General features: G+C 39.6%; 1 protein-coding gene across 2 annotated transcripts in view; it reads left to right on the forward strand.

The window, feature by feature from the left end:
* The window catches only part of RBMS3 (RNA binding motif single stranded interacting protein 3), an 882638-nt gene that overhangs the window by 663056 nt on the left and 201411 nt on the right, over nt 1-18171 (forward strand). For both annotated transcript variants that reach the window (XM_082258270.1, XM_082258271.1), the window contains exon 6: nt 7339-7418. In XM_082258270.1, coding sequence (XP_082114396.1) covers nt 7339-7418 — 80 coding nt within the window. The remainder of the gene's footprint in view (nt 1-7338; nt 7419-18171) is intronic.

Raw genomic sequence — 18171 nt, forward strand, 5'->3', positions numbered from 1 at the left:
GGTAAGGTGCGCATACACCTTTAAGACTGATGCTGTCATCACTGAGCGCCGGACTGGATGGCTATTTAGATCGCCGGCTCTCACTCACATGTGTTCGTTCAAACTGCTTTGTGCCTTGATGCTAACCTGTCTTGAAGCTCTCATGCTTGCAAGCATACCTCGCTGTCGGAACCACGCTGCGCTGATCCCTGTATCCCGCTACCGGATCATCCGCTCTTGCCGAACCTCTCCTCTGCTACATTGCTATTAGTGATAAGTACCCCACAGGGGAAACCTCTATAACCTTTATACTAAAGCTTACACTATCTAGCTCTGCATACTAAGGACTATTACTACATCTGCATTATCTAAGATTGCTAGCTCTTGAGCCTACTACCACCTGTTCTTGCACTGGGTTGATCTCTCTTGTATGTCCACCTGCTACTCTGTCATCTACTACCATACATGATTGCTAAACCTATCTGCATCCCATCTGCTACTATCTTACTTTCAAGAACATTTCCTTTCAAGTGTCTGTCATCTACCATCTCTACCCAACCTGTCTCTTCAGCCTATCATCACTGTGTTACTATATACATAAGTCACTCTAGGAAACATCTTATTGAGTGTGTGTATTTACTTGCTGAATTGAGATCATCCACACATGATGAGTCATTCAGAGTTGGGAATGGTGTCTCAGCGTTTCTCTACATGACTACTGAAGTGGAATATTTCTGCAGCTGAAAATCCACATCATACGTAAAACGCAGGAGCGTTACACATCTACACATAGGGCACCCAACATTAGAGGTGATTTATTCTTCCAAAGCAAATAAACTTTTGCACACTGGTACTGACTAGTATTCCAATGTTTCTCTTCTCCCTCTATTTCCCTTCATCCGTCAGCTAATGTGAACTCAGTGCTGAGGGAGAAGGCAGGAGGGTCAAATAAGAATGCTGTGGAGGCAACAGACATCCTCCTTATTAACTGTTGATGTCATTGATTGTTAGGATGCCTGTGTCTAAAAAGTTGTAATGGTGCACAATGAGAACCCGTGGCATTGTGTAACTAAAAGGAAGGTCCACTTTCTGGCTTGTATACAATCCTTGATATATTTTTTGGCAATTTTGTCAAGGCAACCTTGAATAAACCTCAAGGCAACCTGGTTGAAAAAGGCTACACTAGAGGACTAAGATATCACTTCTTTGGTGGCCATTTTGTTATAGACTTGGCTACCTAGCGACAAATTAGATAAATCACTGGGTCCAAATGAGTGACTTATAGAGTTTAATAAAACAACTCCAGTCCAGGAGTGATGTATAAGGTAAAACATCACTCTCACTTAAGTAAAACATAACCATCACTGGTAATATAAAATGTGCATATATACTAAGCTATCAAACACTTACAGTAAATAAAAAAACATGCATACCCCCTTAAAAAAGATGTTAATATGTAAATTAATCATTACATAATGTAATGAGCGTAAACAATCAAATATATGGTAAATAGGTCTGCTATGTATTTTGGAAGACCTTTAGGGATTTTTTTTATTCTTGAAAAAGTATAATTCACAAAGCAAAGAATTGACACAGGTTAAATTGCTGGCACTGTTGGCACCTAAACACATAAACCCCTCCAAAGGTCCCCCATGGATTAATTTTAAAATGCTTGCAAAAGGAGGCAGCACAGAGGAAATTTGTGCTGAAGATATTTTTTGTACATTCAGCAAACTGGAGAAACAGTGGGTATTAGGCAAGCTAAGCAGCCATTTTTACCTATAGTCCCATTTCTCTGCTCAGAGCAGAGGGTGAGAACTGAGTGATCAGCGGTGTTTGATCACTCAGTAATCACTATAGAGCCAGCAGGGAAGAGATGCAGCATCAGATTGAGTAAGTATACTATAAATGTTTTTTTTTTTTTTTAAATCCTGAACTTAAATCAGCACTGCTCTCTGCATCAATACATTAGGAATAAAAGGTGTCATAGTAATACTGCCTAGAGGATGGGGCCATGCATTTACAATATATTCTCAGCCTTCCTGGTTGAATGATGCTATTTAAAGTGATTGCAAACAATCACCTTGTAAAACAACAAAACAACCTATTCAGTTTAAAATAGAAATGAAAGCAAAACATTTTTTTATAGATATAAAAATACATTATAAATACCATTTTTCCCTTTTTATAAGAGATCACATTCCCTCTGTTCTCAGCTGCATAAGTCATGAGGGGGGCAGCAGCACACTGAGCTTCCCAGTGAAAGGCGATGCAGTGAGGACAAGTAATGGCGAGTCTGATCATTGGAGGAGAGCAGTCTAGAGCAGCATAGCTAGAGAACTGACCAAGGTGTGTTCTCCTGCTTAGTGTGGTCAAGTTTTAATTGTAATGCAGAGGGACTGGCAGGAACATATAGGAAGTAATACAAAAAGAACAGGATACTTCTTCATACAAGTAGATGGTAAGGGAGACACATATCAGGAATATGACGTTTTGTGGTAACAAATGCCTTAAAAAGAAGGCATAAAACATCTTGTAGTGGAAAAGAAGCACAGGGGAGGGGGCAGCTTGGATTTAAAGCAAGCATTTCAGTCTGAGTTGCCTTTTAATTTTTCATTATTTTTTGTTTTTTTAGTTTAGGGACCATAGTAAAAAAAATGCCTAGAGTTGGGCTTTAAGCCAATCTTTTGGTTACAAATAGACATAAACTCTGCACAAAAAAGTTTAAAACGATTTTCTGCTGAAAAATGTATTTCATTCCAAACATTAAAGTGAAAAGATCAGTATGAGCAATATGAAATAGTCTAATACTCTTACTCATCATTCTGCTTGATAATACATTTATAGTTTCTAATTACTTATGCTTTGTCTTAACTTCTTATTTTATACATTTTGTATAACTTTATTTTTAGAAATTTCTTTTGTTTTTATTACTTCACTGAAAAAAAAGACAGATCAGAGTAGACTTAGTAGCATACTGGTTGTACCTCAGGGTTTTCAGGCAAAATTAGTTCATTGCTACCAGGATAGTATCAGAAGAACTAAGATCACTATTTTGAAACCCAGAAAGTAAATGGACATTTTCTTTCCAATATTCTTTTTTTTGAGCAAAGGTGAATTTTGTACCTTTGGCTCACTAGTCTATTTCTTTCTTTTTTTCTGCCATCAAAGGACAAAACTTATTGAGTTTTTTTTTTTTTATTCTTGGCAGCTCTCATATTGTATTCTTTTCTGGGACTGCCTTCACTTGTTAAAATGCGCTCAGTGTATTAAAATGAAATTGTCACCACTGTTTGATGCAGCATAACACTGTTTGACACCAAGCGCCTGCAGCTACAAACAGTAGATCTTCATTCCATTTAGGCTTTTGTAGACAGTCTCCAAAGAGTAGTCCAAGTCACTTAGTGTGTGATTTAAAATAAAAAAAAACAAAATGAAAAATTGCGGTGTGAAGTTTGTAGAAGACAGGCTACATTTTTTTTTTTTTTTTTTTGCAGATTGGTTTAGCAAAGTAATAGGAGAAAGGCAAACACGAACATTGGTAAAATGTTATTTGCACTTTTGTTCATGTTACTTTTCCTGAAAGAGCAGATGTTTTATTGAATTATTTCTTGACTCTTGTCATATTTATCCCTTTCATCATCCCAGGTGTGGAATATATGCCTTGATCTGATTCTCTATATAAATGTACCTTCGGTACAGTATGCTTTGAAAGGTAGATAGCATGTGGCATGTGACCTGGTACCAGAGGCATAACTAGAACCTTCAGGGCCCCGGTACAAGAAACCATTAAGGGCCCCCCGGACCCCTGGCCGGGGCCCTTCTCTTCAAGCCTGGGGCTCTTCCCACTGATTCTGGGGCCCTTTACTCTCATTGCAGGGCCCTTTATTATGACCCTTTCACAAGTTCTGCAGTGGGCCCCCTTCCTGCCATCTTGGGGACTCATGGTGGTGGAATGCCTGGGCCCTGTCGCAAGGGAGACCCTTGCGATCCTGGAAGTTCACCCACTAGTGTCAGTAGTTTTTATTTTTTGGTACTTTAATTGTATTATTTTTTATCATTTTATTTTATTTTTTTAAATGTCACTGACTATGACTCTGTCCATTCAGAAAATGAAGGAGCTGGTAAATTACATATTTACCGACCCCTTCCTGGTTCTCTATTGTGACACATCCCCTGCAGCAGCCCACAGGAGAGGGAGCACAGTGGAGGTGGAGGTGGAGGGGGGGGCAGGGGAGCACACAGGGGCTGAGAGACAGCAGAACACAATTAAATTGAGTAGGAGGAGTGGCGGGGCAGCATACAGAGGAACCAATCTCCTCCATTTTCCTCCTGCAGCTACAGGAGGAAAAAGGAGGACAGTGATTTCTCTACATGCTGCTCCCACCGCCCCCTCCTATCCAGGTGTACAGGGGAGCCGCACAGGCCCCCTGGAGCATGGGGCCCAGTTGAAATTGCAACCCCTGCAACCCCTGTAGTTACGAACCTGCCTGGTACTAGCATGACATGGAAATTACTTCTCAGGGCTGACTTCTTATTATTGCATAGGAAAATACAGAACCAGTATTATAATGTGTATATTTTTAAAGTACTGCTTTATCCACAGTGATTTTTGTTTGGATTGCTATTCCATTTTGCAGACAGACCATTTGCTCCAGTGGGGCATGATATAATGTGTTGGCCACTGCAAAAATGAAATGATCTGGAATATCATGGCTTGGCAGTGCAGGTTGTGGGCCCCATACATGTGAGCCCAACTGACACAGCCCTATTGAATGCCATATTTATGGATATAATGCATTTCCCTTATATTCATATGTGTTTCACGGATGTAAAAGTCTCATAATAAGGGGGGATTCAGGGTGAGTAGTATTAACCCCGCAGCATTTTGTTAGCTTAACACATTGAGTACAATAAAATAAACATTCCCCAGTAAACTATTGCTAACATTCTAACCCCAACACTTGCAGTTTGCAACTTTCAATGCTGCTGACTCCTGCTCTCGGTGCTGCTCCCTGAACTTCTGGTCTTCAAAGGAAAGAGTTAACAGTGAAAAGTGCACTCTGGAGTCAGTCTGTTATATTGGAAAAATAAGGTAGGGGGAGGAGGAGGTAGTAGCAGGGGAGTGCTTGTTCATTCTAGGCTATGGGGCTGTGTGTTTCTATTGATACACACAGTGTAGGGAGACGCAACTCTAGTCACTGCATATAAGGATGACTGCATAGGACTCGGCAAGAGAAAGGAGCCATTAAGAAACAGGAAACCTGGAGTAGCAGTCATAGCACTAGCCTAAAATTGAATACAGGCAAAGATTGAAAGATAAAGAAGCTAAATACTCAATATGTGATTAAATTAGCTGCTGAAAGGGCTTACAAAATTGAGGGTTTAATATCCCTTTAAAGTGGTTGTTACCAAAACAATGGAATTCACTTCCAGCTTCTCTATTATATCTTAGGCATACTACACTGAATAAGTGTTTTATTAAAATGAAGCATGTAAATACCTTTTTACAGCTATTTTCAGGCTGGTTACATGACTCCTGGCTGGTCTACTACTCTGATCAGCAGGAGGGGTCGAGATTTCCTCTGACGTCAGCCGGGGAGGTCATGTGGCGGCTCAGCCCCTCTAGTTGTGGCTCTGGATCAGAGTAGTAGCCCGGCCGGGAGTCACATGACCGGCCTGAAGATAGCTTTAAAAAGGAATGTACAAGCTTCACTTTAATAAAACACTTATACAGTGTGGTATGCCTAGATATGATAGAGGGGCTGGCAGTGACAATTTCTAGAATTTTGTTTCCTACTAATAGCGGCGGGGGGGGGGGGTAGTAGAGACTGGGACACAGACATAGAGCGACAGGCAGGGAGGGAGGTCATGAGGAGGATATGAGAGCTGCAGATGATGGAGGCACGCAAGCTGAGCTGACCACGGTGATTAGGGCTCAGCAGCCATGATTATCGTGGTCAGGACACAGAAGGGGACACAGGAAGTGGCAGGATCAGCCAGGTTTTTTACAGCTTAGAGAAGGGCAGATTAGACAGCACAAGCACTGTGCTGTTTAATCCGCTATAAGGAAACAGAAGCACTTTTTTTTTTTTTTTAGGGTAACAAACACTTTAAATATTGCTTTATACCGCAGGATGAAAAAAGTTTTAATGGAGACCGCAGATAAACCTCCCACCTCTTAACAAACTTTCCATGAAAATAAAATGAGCAGAAGAAAAGAAAGGGAGAAGCGGGCAGCTTTTGTATGCTAGCACTGCATTTGCTTTCTTTTGGATCATAGCAGAAATCAGACAACATCTATTTATTGCGTTCATATTGACTTAATTTAGTGAAGCTACAAATACCCAATAAAAAAAATTAAAACATTTAAAAACTGGAGAGTCTTTACTCATTTAGCCAATCAACTTAATGATTTATCATTCAATTATCATGTTGGCATGGCATTGTCCTTCTAGGCTTTGAAGAAAATAAGGGTATTCAGGGAGTAGTTCCACATCAAGGTCGACTTCTTGTGATCAACTTCAAATGTAATGGTTAAAAGGAGAGTGAACCAGATTTAGTTTGTTTTTTTGTTTTTTGTTTTTCACTTAAGAGAAGAGGACACCATAATAAAGTATATAGCTGGCTTTCTTTAGCCTCCAGCAGAATTGTTGTACATGGTGGGTGTGCTGCCCTTATGCAGCTTGAGAAAAACATCTCTTTATTTGCTTCAAATGGAGCCAGCAGCAGCCAAGCCCTGGGCACACAGCAAGTACCCATCTACACAAAGCCTTAGAATAAAACAGAATAGGATAACTCACTTAAATAACAATTACCGTTTTGTGTATCACCTCTGCACACATCTATACTATTATCTGCACCATAAATTCATAATATATCTTTGTAGATTGCGATTTATATGGTTTTATGCTTATTGTGAAACCTTTTAGTATACCTACGTTTCAAATGGTATGACAAACAAATGAATACAGATTTTCCTTGCCCTTTTATTATTACACTGTTATTCTTATTTTAAAGACTATACTGTATATAGAATTAAAAAATAAAATGGACGATGTATATGAAGATAGATAGACAGACAGATAGACAGATAGATAGATAGATAGATAGATAGATAGATAGATAGATAGATAGATAGATAGATAGATAGATAGATAGATAGATAGATAGATAGATAGATAGATGGATGGATGGATGGATAGACGGACAGACGTACAGACGGATAGACGGACAGACGGACAGACGGACAGACAGACAGACAGACAGAGATTATTTTGACCTTGAAACACAGTACCACATGAAAATACAAAGCTAAAGAAAACAATTTAAATAATTGTGTTTTTTTTTTTTTAACAGAATGGAGTCTACTGAAAAATGTGAGGTGGTAATACAGCATTTCAATGGAAAGTATTTGAAAACACCTCCAGGTGTACCAGGTTAGTGTGGACCTTAAAATTCACAGATTAACACAACATATCCCTTTAATAACACCAAACAAAGAAATGAAATGTATTGCCTTTTTAGGTTTCATGCAGTTTTTTTTTTGTTTTTTGACTGGCTCTAAACTCCTCTGCATGTTATCCTATGTGTTCATGCACACATAGGCTTTTATCAGCATTTTATGGCAGGGGAGTTTCGTGGTAAAAAAAAAAATCCCTCTGCCAGCGAGCTCCAGAGAAGCAGCATTTTTGGCAGAAAAAATGCTGACAGCTCCTAAACTCTACCAAACTCTCCTAAACTCTGCTAAACACCGGTGTCCAGCATTTAGCAGTTTTTCTTTTTTTCTTGAAGCGGAGGCTGCTGGCATCCTTAACAACCAGTGATTAGCTGGTTGTTAGCTGGCCGGGGAGGCGGCCACCATGTCCATAACAACGGATAAGTCAGCAGCGGGAGTGTGAAAAAAACAATTTCCGGCCATAAAAAGATAACAGTGTTATCATGTACTGTATATGCTAGTGTTTTATTATATTTTTATTATTACAGGGCTGTTTTTCTATGTGTGTATTTATATTTTCCAAATCAGTCTTTTTCTAAATGTCCCGACAAATCTGGGAGGGAGAATTCTCACAGAGATTGCCAATAAGGTGCTGAGATCAAACCTTCATAATCTGGCCATTTCTGTGTCAGTCAATGACAGATTCTCCATGTGTGGAGAGGATCAGTGGAGAACATGTTTTTCCCCGATCATCTCTGTTTCAAAAGCTTATAATGATCTGAGAGGAGCTGCGATCATCATGAACGCAGCTCATCTCGGTTTCATAAATGGACACAATACTGTATATACTTACTATAACCACTTTAGGACCGGAGGATTTTCCTGCTTTACGTCCAGACCACTTTTTGCAACTTGGCACTGTATTGCGCAGTCATGCAACGCCGTACCCAAACAAAATTTACGTTCTTTTTTTCCCACAAACAGAGCTTTTTTTTGGTGGTATTTGATCACCTCTGCGCTTTTCATTTTTTGCGATATTAATAAAAAATGCGACAATTTTGAAAACATAACAATATTTTTCTACTTTGACAGTTAAAAAATATCCAATATATTTAATTGTTGTCATATATTTAGGCCAAAATGTATTTAGCTACATGTCTTTGACAAAAAAAATTCTCAATGAGCGTATTTTTAACCACTTTAAGACCGGAAGATTTTACCCCATTCCTGACCAGGCCATATTTTGCGATTCGGCACTGTGTTACTGTAACGGACAATTACGCGGTCGTGCAACACTGTACCCAAATTAAATTGATGTCCTATTTTCCCCATAAATAGAGTTTTCTTTTGGTGGTATTTGATCACCTGTGCAATTTTTACTTTTTGCGCTATAAACAAAGAGCGACAATTTTGAAAAAATAACAATATCTTTCACATTTTTTTTATATGAAATTCCCCCCCAAAAAATGTAAAAAATCTAAATTTTTTAACATTTTAGGCCAATTTTTTTCTGCTACATATGTTTGGTAAAAAAAATCGCAATAAGCGTATTTTGATTGGTTTGCGCAAAAGTTATCGCAGCTACTAACTACGGGAAAGATTTATGTCATTTATGTCATTTTTATAGTTTTTTTTTTTTTAACGAGTAATTTTTTTTTAACGCGGCGATCTGCGATTTTTTTTTGCCAGACTGCGACATTGCGGCGGACAGATCGGACCCTTGACTGACATTTTTGACACTTTTGGTGGGACCAGTTACATTACTACAGTAATCAGTGCTATAAATGCACTGTTACTGTAATAATGACACTGGCAGGGAAGGAGTTAACTTTATTGGTGATCAAGGGGTTAAATGTATGCCAGGTGCTTACTGACGTGTGTGGGGGGAGGGGATTGTGTGACACAGGCACAGATCGCAGGTTCAGCTATGCTGAATCCTGTAATCTGACCCTGCCTGTCACATAGGAGATCTACCCGCTTTGTTTACACGGGCGGATTTCCTCACTCGATCCCAGACGATCTGGGAAGAGCGGCAGTGATCACCGCCTCTCCTCCCCTGGCCCGACTCCCACTGTGTCTGAATACAGTGGGAGTGAGCGACTGGCAGCACGTGCGCCGCCCACAAGGGGAGGAGTCCAGCGATGTAGGTCTACGTACGTCAATGTGAGAGGTTGGCAAGTGGTTAAAACAAAAAGCTATACCTTTTATTAAAGTGGTTGTAAAGGCAGAAGGTTTTTTTACCTTACTGCATTCTCTTCATGTAGGTAAAATACTTTTTGTGTGCAGATCCCACCCCCCAGCTCCCCTAAATACCTGAACCTGATCTTGATGCAGCACTGTGCCTGAGAGCAGTGGTTCTCCCCTCTCTCTCCCCTCACTGGACATAGAGGCAACAGGTGTAGCCATGTCCTCCTGCTTCTGTCAGTCACATTCTGTAAGGAGGGAATGGGGGTGGGGCCGAGCCATGCTGTGTGTGTGTGTGCGTCAATGGACACAGAGAGCCCAGCTCGGGATTAAGCCCGCATAACTGCCCCCATAGCAAGTGGCTTGCTATGGGGGCACTAGGAAGGGGTGAGGAGTCAGGAGCTCTGAGGGGGGACCTAAAAAGAGGGGGATCAGGGCTGCTCTGTGCAAAGAAAGTATTTCTTCAGTCTTCCCTCCTCCTGACGGCAACAGTGTAACTTGGTAGCAAGTCCCAGGGTGACAGGATGCAACCTGGACTGATCTGTAGGTGAAATTTGTAAACACAGCTCAGAATACTCATAAAAACGTATATGATTATGTCATCTTTAAGCTAGTACCTCAGCCCCTTGAGGTAGGTGCTGATCCTGGATAACAACAGAACAAGGGAGAATCATTTTTTGGAGATTAAAAAAAAATCAGATATCTGTAAAAGGTAATAAATACCCGCAAGTGTTATACTTGCACATTATATAGCATGCATGCACTTAGAGCCATGGACAATTTTTTGTTACCCTTACAGCTCATTGCAACAATCCTTCAATCCGTCTGATATTCTATATTGGCCTGGACAGATTTGTTTGTATCCCTGGAAAAGATTACAAATACTGGTAACTAGATCAAAGTAATATTTCAAACTGCTTTATGTAATTAGTAACAGACATTTCTGCAAGCTTGTAATTAGTGAGCCAGCCTCTTTAAATTAAAAAAATAGAAAGAAAAACTTAGACCAGTATGTAAAGACTATAAGAACATCTTCAAGTAGCTTGATGTTCCTGTGACAACATTTGCAAATACTATTAAAACGTTTAAAGTCCATGAGAGTATAATCAACCTCACTGAATGTGGAAAAATGGGCCCATGATTGTAGTGCTGGGACAAGGTCTTCTAGAGCCCAGGGCGAACATGCCAAACTGCAACCCCCCCTCCCCCCCAAGATGTATGCACATTATGCGTCAGCAACCCCCCCCCCCCCCAAAAAAAAAATGTGAGCACTAATCTGCATACTTATCCTATAAATATAAATTTCGCCTACTCCCAGTACAAATCCGCTTCCCCTGCTGAAAGACCCTAGCACAAATGCCCCCCGTTCCCCCCGAAAAATAACACCTTCTAGCACAAATACTCTACCCTTAAAATTCCTAAATTTCTTCTCTGTGTACACATCTTGTTCCCCTTCCCCCCACTCTAAATCCCCCCTCCAAGCACAAATCCATCCCTCCATACCGCTCCCCCTCTACCATATCACCTCTTCTAGCAAAAAGCCCCCTTCTAGCACAAATATTCCCCCTCCATCCCCCCTTCCCCCCTCCCATCACAAACCCCCCTAAATCACCACTCCAAGCACACAGCCCCAAATTCCTCCTCCCCCAATCTCTGCGTGATACCCCCCCACCAAGCATGATACCACAGTGCCCAGGGCAGCCGCCGCTCATGCCCACCCCTTGTCCCGGCCCTGCTTGATTGAACAGAAGAATTAAGGTAGACAAAGGGCCAAGAAAAACTTCCAAAGAGGCACATGATGAATTCTAAGGTCCAGGTACAGTACATGAGTGTCTGATCACACCATCCAATTCTTTTTGAATGACAGTGGGTTCAAAGGAAGAAGACCCACGAGGACTGCACAGTTATAAAAAAAAAAACATATAAATCCCAGACTGGAATAAAACCACAATACTTTTGGGAGAATGCCCTTTGGATAGATGAGATAAAAATATAATTTTTATTTTGGCAAGCCATATCAGCTCTATGTTTACAGATAGAATAAATGAAGCTTTCAAAAAATATATAACACCGTACCTACTGTCAAACACTGGAGTTATGTTTTAGGTCTTCTTTCCCTCATCTAGCACAGGGTGCCTTAAATGTGTAAAGAGCATAATGAAACCTCAAGTCTTTCAAGGAATTTTGGGCTGAGACATACTGACTTGTGTCAGAAAGCTCTGTTTAAGTTTCAGGTTATGGGTCCTCCAACAGGATAATGTCCCAAAACAGCTACAAGCACCTAATAATGGCTAAGAACAATGAACTTATCTTAAGTGTTCAAAAATGGTTCAGGCATGTGTAGGGTATGAGAGTGTATAAGTCCCAAATCATATACATACAAAGGAAAAATTTGCCCAAGGGACCTTCAGAGACACACAAAAAAGTATATAAAATGTACAAATTAACATTTAGAAAGAATTAACATATACTTTTAAAATTGATCTGATGTACATAAATATCTGTAATTACATGAATCAATGCATAATTTACAATACCAGATGTGGATGCTTAAAGGACAGATTTCTCTACGCGCTTCAAGAGACAATTTTCGCTTCCTCAGGAGAGATATGTAAATGTCTGAAATTAGAGACAAGATTGTTAAAGGAAGGGGAAAAAATAGGAGGGAGGGATTGGAGGAGCAGGAAGTTGGGGACTAAACACTTACAATAATATAAAATAGTCCTCTCGAACTCCGAAGCGAATAACAGTCATGTCAATTCTTAGTTTCTATAAATCATTACTGATTTATGGAAACTAAGAATCTACATGACCATTAATTCTCTTTGCAGTTCAAGAGGACTAGTTTATATTATTGAAAGTGTTTACTCCCCAACTTCCTGCCCCTCCCCTCCCTCCCTTTTTTCCCTTCCTTTAACAATCTTGTCTCTAATTTCAGACATTTACATATCTCTCTTGAGGAAGCGAGCATTGTCTCATGAAACACGTAGGAAAATCTAAGGTTTCCCATAAAAAAGCAAAGATTTCCTGCAAAAAGCATCCACATCTAGGATTGTAAATTATGCCTTGGTTCATGTAACTATGGGTATTTATGTACATGCTTTGTGTCTATCACAAATTTTTACTTTGTATGTATATTCTTAAGTATTCTTTTAGGGGCCCTGTTCTGAATCTTATCGAACCCTGTTATGAATCTTATCGAACATCTATGGAAACAGCTGAACCAAGCAGTCTGGAGAAGGTGACCTTAAAACTTAAAGTTAGGTAGGACAAACTACGTGTTGACAGGTGCAGAATTCCCATTGAGAGCTAAAGAAATTTTAGCTGATTGCCTTTTGGGGTTGTGCAAAAAAATATGAAGGGATCCAAATTTTTTGCAGAAGCCATTTTCATTTGTTTTAATATTTAAAATGTTCTTCTGGATCAAAAATAAAAAAAACTCTGATTTTTAATAAATATGGAATGAACAGGTATGGATGAAAATTACTTTTGATAAGTTGTGTATTTACACAGTAATCATCTTGACACTGTGTGGATCAAAGATAGTATTGGTCTCTTTTTTTGGGACCAGTCAAATTTTAGATCTAAAGAATATGTAAATCCAACATTTCTTATTACTGATATGTACCTGTTGTACAATATACTTGTATGAAAAAGTATACTGTTCTCTTTGTATTGCTTCCTTTACGTGGAATCTATGGTGTTCCTGGCAGTGCCTCTGCTTTTGTCTTAAAAACTGAGCATATTAGACAAGAGAGCTCAGTGTGCTCAGTTCTTTAGCTGTGCTGGGGACCGAGCCTGCTCTTCATTGATCAGTTTTGTCCTGACACTCAACTCCACTCCCCCTCCCTGTACAGCCATTCACTGGCAAGACCAATGTACTGCTGTTTCTATTCCCCAAGCTGTTAGGCAGCTGAGAAGAGAGGTAATGTGAACACTTATATAAAAGAGAAAACAGGTATTTATAATGTTTTTTTTTTCTATAAATGTTTTGCTTTTAGTTTCTATTTTAAACTGAATTGATTGTTTTACAAGGTGAGGCTTTGCATATACTTTAAGCTGATAGAATGTGTCAGTGTGCACTAACAAGCAGCACATAGAGATATTATTACTAGTTGATAGTAAGCTAGAGGTAATTTCCTGACCCAATTGTTTATTAATGTACTGAACCTAAATACTTAAAGAGACCCTGACCATTAATTTTAACATAAATCTTCCTTTATGTGCCTGTATTGTATATGACATGAATATACACTGTCTGGCCAAAAAAAAAGTTGCCACCTGGAATTAACTAAGCAACTAACTAAACTAAGCATGCAGTATCTATCCTATGGATAGTTACTGCATGTGTCCAAAGAATGAGGCCAGGTGACTACCTGAACATACTGAGTGTCCAGGTTATTCCATCAATGGATTTTTTTCTTCCCTGGTGGCACGGGCATATTCCAAGATGACAATGCCAGGATTCATCGGACTCAAATTGTGAAAGAGTGGTTCAAGGACCATGAGATATCATTTTCACACATGGATTGGCCACCACAGAGTCCAGAACTTAACCCCATTAAGAATCTTTGGGATGTGCTGGAGAAGGCTTTAAGCTGACTCTCCCATCATCAATGCAAGATCTTGGTGAAAAATTAATGCAACACTGGACGGAAGTAAATCTTGTGACATTGCAGAAGCTTATCGAAACCTATACCAGAGCGAATGCGTGCCGTAATCAAAGCCAACTAAATATTAGAGCGTGTGACCTTTTTTTATTGGTGGGCGTGCCGTAATTAAACCCAACTAAATATTAGAGCGTGTGACCTTTTTTATTTTTTGGTCAGGCAGTGTATATATATTTTAGGTAAAATATTTACCTTACTTGAGTAGACATCCAAAAAGGAGATTAGAAGCATTATTATGAGTTTATTGGATGTATGATTCAAACTTTTCATGACAACCCCCTATTGTTTAAGTCAAATTTAGTGGCATTTTTTTTCAATAATCATGAAAAAGAAAATAGTTTTTCTTCATGGATTGTAATTATCTTTTTGTATTTCTGGTGAGGATTATTTTCGTATATCTTATTAAATTCTACCAGCTGCAGCTTATGTGAATGAATACAGTCATTTGCTGCTAAGTGCTCTGATCCAAAGTTACATAAAATCTTTAAAAAGTATTTCTGCTAAATCATTAGTATTTAGGAATATTTCATTTTAATGGGAATCCGAGTCTCTTGATTAGATTTTAGGAGTTTTCATTTTCCTCTAAGGAACAAAACATTGCATTACTATTTCTTCTTCAGCACTATACCGCATGAATTTCCCTATTGTATTCAGATTAACATTAATTCCTCCTATTCATTTATGTCCATTTAGAGCTGACACATATAATACTTCACCAGTCCTGCTTTTGTTTCCAGTCCTAGCAATAAAGTTACATTGTTGGAAATGCAGAGGATGAATAGATATGCTTGAATTCATGAGTTTGTAACCAAAGTACAAATTGACTACATGAGTTTCAAACTGTCTTCCCTCATACAGAAGCTTACATTATCATATATATGATGCTCAGCTCTATTCCAGAGTTCTAGCCAAAAGTAAGCATAGCAAAATGTTTTTATAGTGTTACATATTTATATACAGTGGCTACAATGGGGGCCAATTCACCAAGAGTTACATAATGGCAAATAAAATGCGGTAAAATAACGAATGCATTAAATCAGCTGTGAAAGTCCAATTCACTAAGAATTTAATGTTAAACAACGAATGCGATATTTTTTTGATTGAACGGTAACTACTGCATTTTCTCATGCTGTAATTTTTTGCAATTGTCAGTGGTTAAGGGTTGTTTAAGGTAATTTCCTTATAATTATTAACTTTTTAACATGTTTGTTATTTTTCTTTACAGTAATCTGTATTTGAAGGCAGAACTACCTTCTCAAATGTGTCTTATGATGCTTGGTATTCCAAACTCCTTTACTAAATCTATCATACCAAACATTCATAAAAATTAGTTTTTTTTTTTGTAAATGTATGACCTACTAGAGTTGTTGAAAGTTGTTGCTAGATATACCAGCACTGGACACAGCAGATGACTGACCACAGTACCGGGCCACTGTGATTGTCCTAGGCACCATGTGATCACTATGACCAATCACAGCAATCACATGCTCACTATCATGTACTTGGTAGCAGAGCCTGAAATGACTAGGAAGGCCTCTCTTACACCTCTGACTCAGGCCCCCTGATAGTTTAAACAGGAGGCGCAGGCGAGCAGAGTGGTATGAGAGCCTGGAAGTATTACTAGCAGTAGTTCAGGTGGTTGGGCAGGTGAAGTCACCAGAAGGCTCCAGTAAGCGGGCAAGCTGGTAGGTAGCAGACAAAGTCAGACTGGTGCTGGCAACAGCGGGCAGCTGAGACGGTTGCTGGTAGCAGACTATAGGTCAGCCGAAACAGCTGGGTGGTAGGTGGGTACGGCAGTCAGAATAGCAGAGTCAGGCAGGCCGGGTTATACACTGATGAGATGGATTGGGTACAGGGCACAGACAGGAGCATGATCAAGATACAAGACCGGTCTGGAACTGATCAGTGAAGCAGGAGCCAATGGAGCAGACAGAAGCAGAGGTCAGGGGACAAGCCAAGTTCAGTGCAGGCATAGTTCAGAGAGTAGTCAGACATGCTGGGTCAGCTACAGGAATCAGGATGCAGAATCACAGGGTCACAGGATACAGGGGAGGCTGAAGACAAAGCAGCACTGATCCTAAGCACTGGCACAGTTTAAATAGTTGGCTTTGATTATTGGCTTTTATTCATGACATTATTGCTTACTATTATCATCTCTGTGATTGGGTGCAATGATCACATGGTACAGGGCCAATCACAGTGACCCCGTACAATTTGATAACTGTAGCCAATAACCGCAATCACAATAGTAAAGAATGATTCATAAATTAAAGCCATTCATGACAGTTAATCATCACTGTAACAAGCAATCACAGTGTGAAAAAAAAAATCCATATCACATTCCCAGAGCAGTCACTATGGTGATACTGCACTACTCTGGTGACAGTATGTAAAAAAAAATGTAAATCACTGCCATCCAATCACAGTGTCCCTAATCACCACCACACCAGTTCTGTGTTCCTAATCACCGCCACACAACTCATATTGTCCCTGACCACCGCCACACCTGTTATAATGTCCCTAATCACTGCCACAGCAGTTACAGTGTCCCTAATCACTGTCACACTAGTTACAGTGTCTCTGATCACCACCACAGCAGTCACAGTGTCTCTGATCACTGCCATAATAGTTACAGTGTCCCTGATCACTGCCACAGCAATCACAGAGTCCCCTGATCACTTCTACATGAGTCATTGTATCACCTTAAGTCTTGTTCACATGTGTGATGCTCTCTGAAGAGCCATCTATATTCGTATCTTTCTTCAGAGAGCATTTGACAGGCAGTAAGGAGGCATTGCATCACCTCCTCACCACCTGCACACCAGGTCCAGATTCCTTTATCTATTAAATCAATGACTGAGACCCAAAGTACTGTGGTGACAGTGTACAAAGGAATGGCATAATTGAGGACTGAAGGTTCCCTCTAAGGGAATTTCCCGTAAACACCCTACTGATTTATCATGCCATGCAGGCAAAAATCCTAACATCCAGGGGCCATATTTCTGTGACATTATGTCCATAGGCCTATCCTTGAGATCTTGAGAGGGGCACAGAAGTCTTCTTGGAAGACTCATAATCACAAGAGTGATCAGATGGAGTTTAATGTTCACCATATTTATCAGTTTCATAATAAGAATTGTAATTCTTCTGTTTACAGGATTCTTACTGACTCATAGTGAAAATGGACTTTAGGGAAACCAAAAACAAAGAATACAAACATTTGAGAGAGGGATTGAGTCTCTCATCACACTTTACTGATCAGGTTTTAGAAAGACTTGGTAAGGATAGGCGAGGCTATTAGGGTAAAATGCTAACCTTTGATGCACCTTTATCTGTACTGTTCTCCAAGTCTTTCTGTTCTGGTCAGGAGGTAATGCTAAACGCTGGCATTTAACACCAAATTTGTTGTGGAATTCAGTCAAATAACATTTGTCTTACAATGGAACAGAGGAAAATCCTGACACATGTGGAACACTCTTGTTTATTTAAAAGAAGCTACACTTTTTGTAACAGTGAAACAAACACAAAATTAGTCTACAGTATTTACAGACCATTTTGAAACTAAAGCAGGCCATAGATAATTTAGTTTTCTTTCCTTCCACCATGGGTGAATGGAAAGAAACTCACTCTATTCCCCTTTAAAACAGGGAGCCTTCCTGACCAGCAGAACACAATGATAACTGCTATTGTCTATAGTAATAGTAATCGCATATAAAAAATCCAACAGCCTGGTTCTACCCACATTAATCGATGGATTGACTGTGAGTTCAGCCTGTCCACAGATAGATCAAATCTCGATCGGTCCCTGCTGAACCTGCCAAATTTCGATCCATGTATGGCCAGCTTAACTTGAACATATTGCCAAAAATAGGATGTCGCTTTATAACAGCGAGCAAGGTA

Source organism: Pelophylax lessonae (genome assembly GCF_965119305.1).
Source record: "Pelophylax lessonae genome assembly, chromosome: 5".
Taxonomy (NCBI): Eukaryota; Metazoa; Chordata; class Amphibia; order Anura; family Ranidae; genus Pelophylax; species Pelophylax lessonae.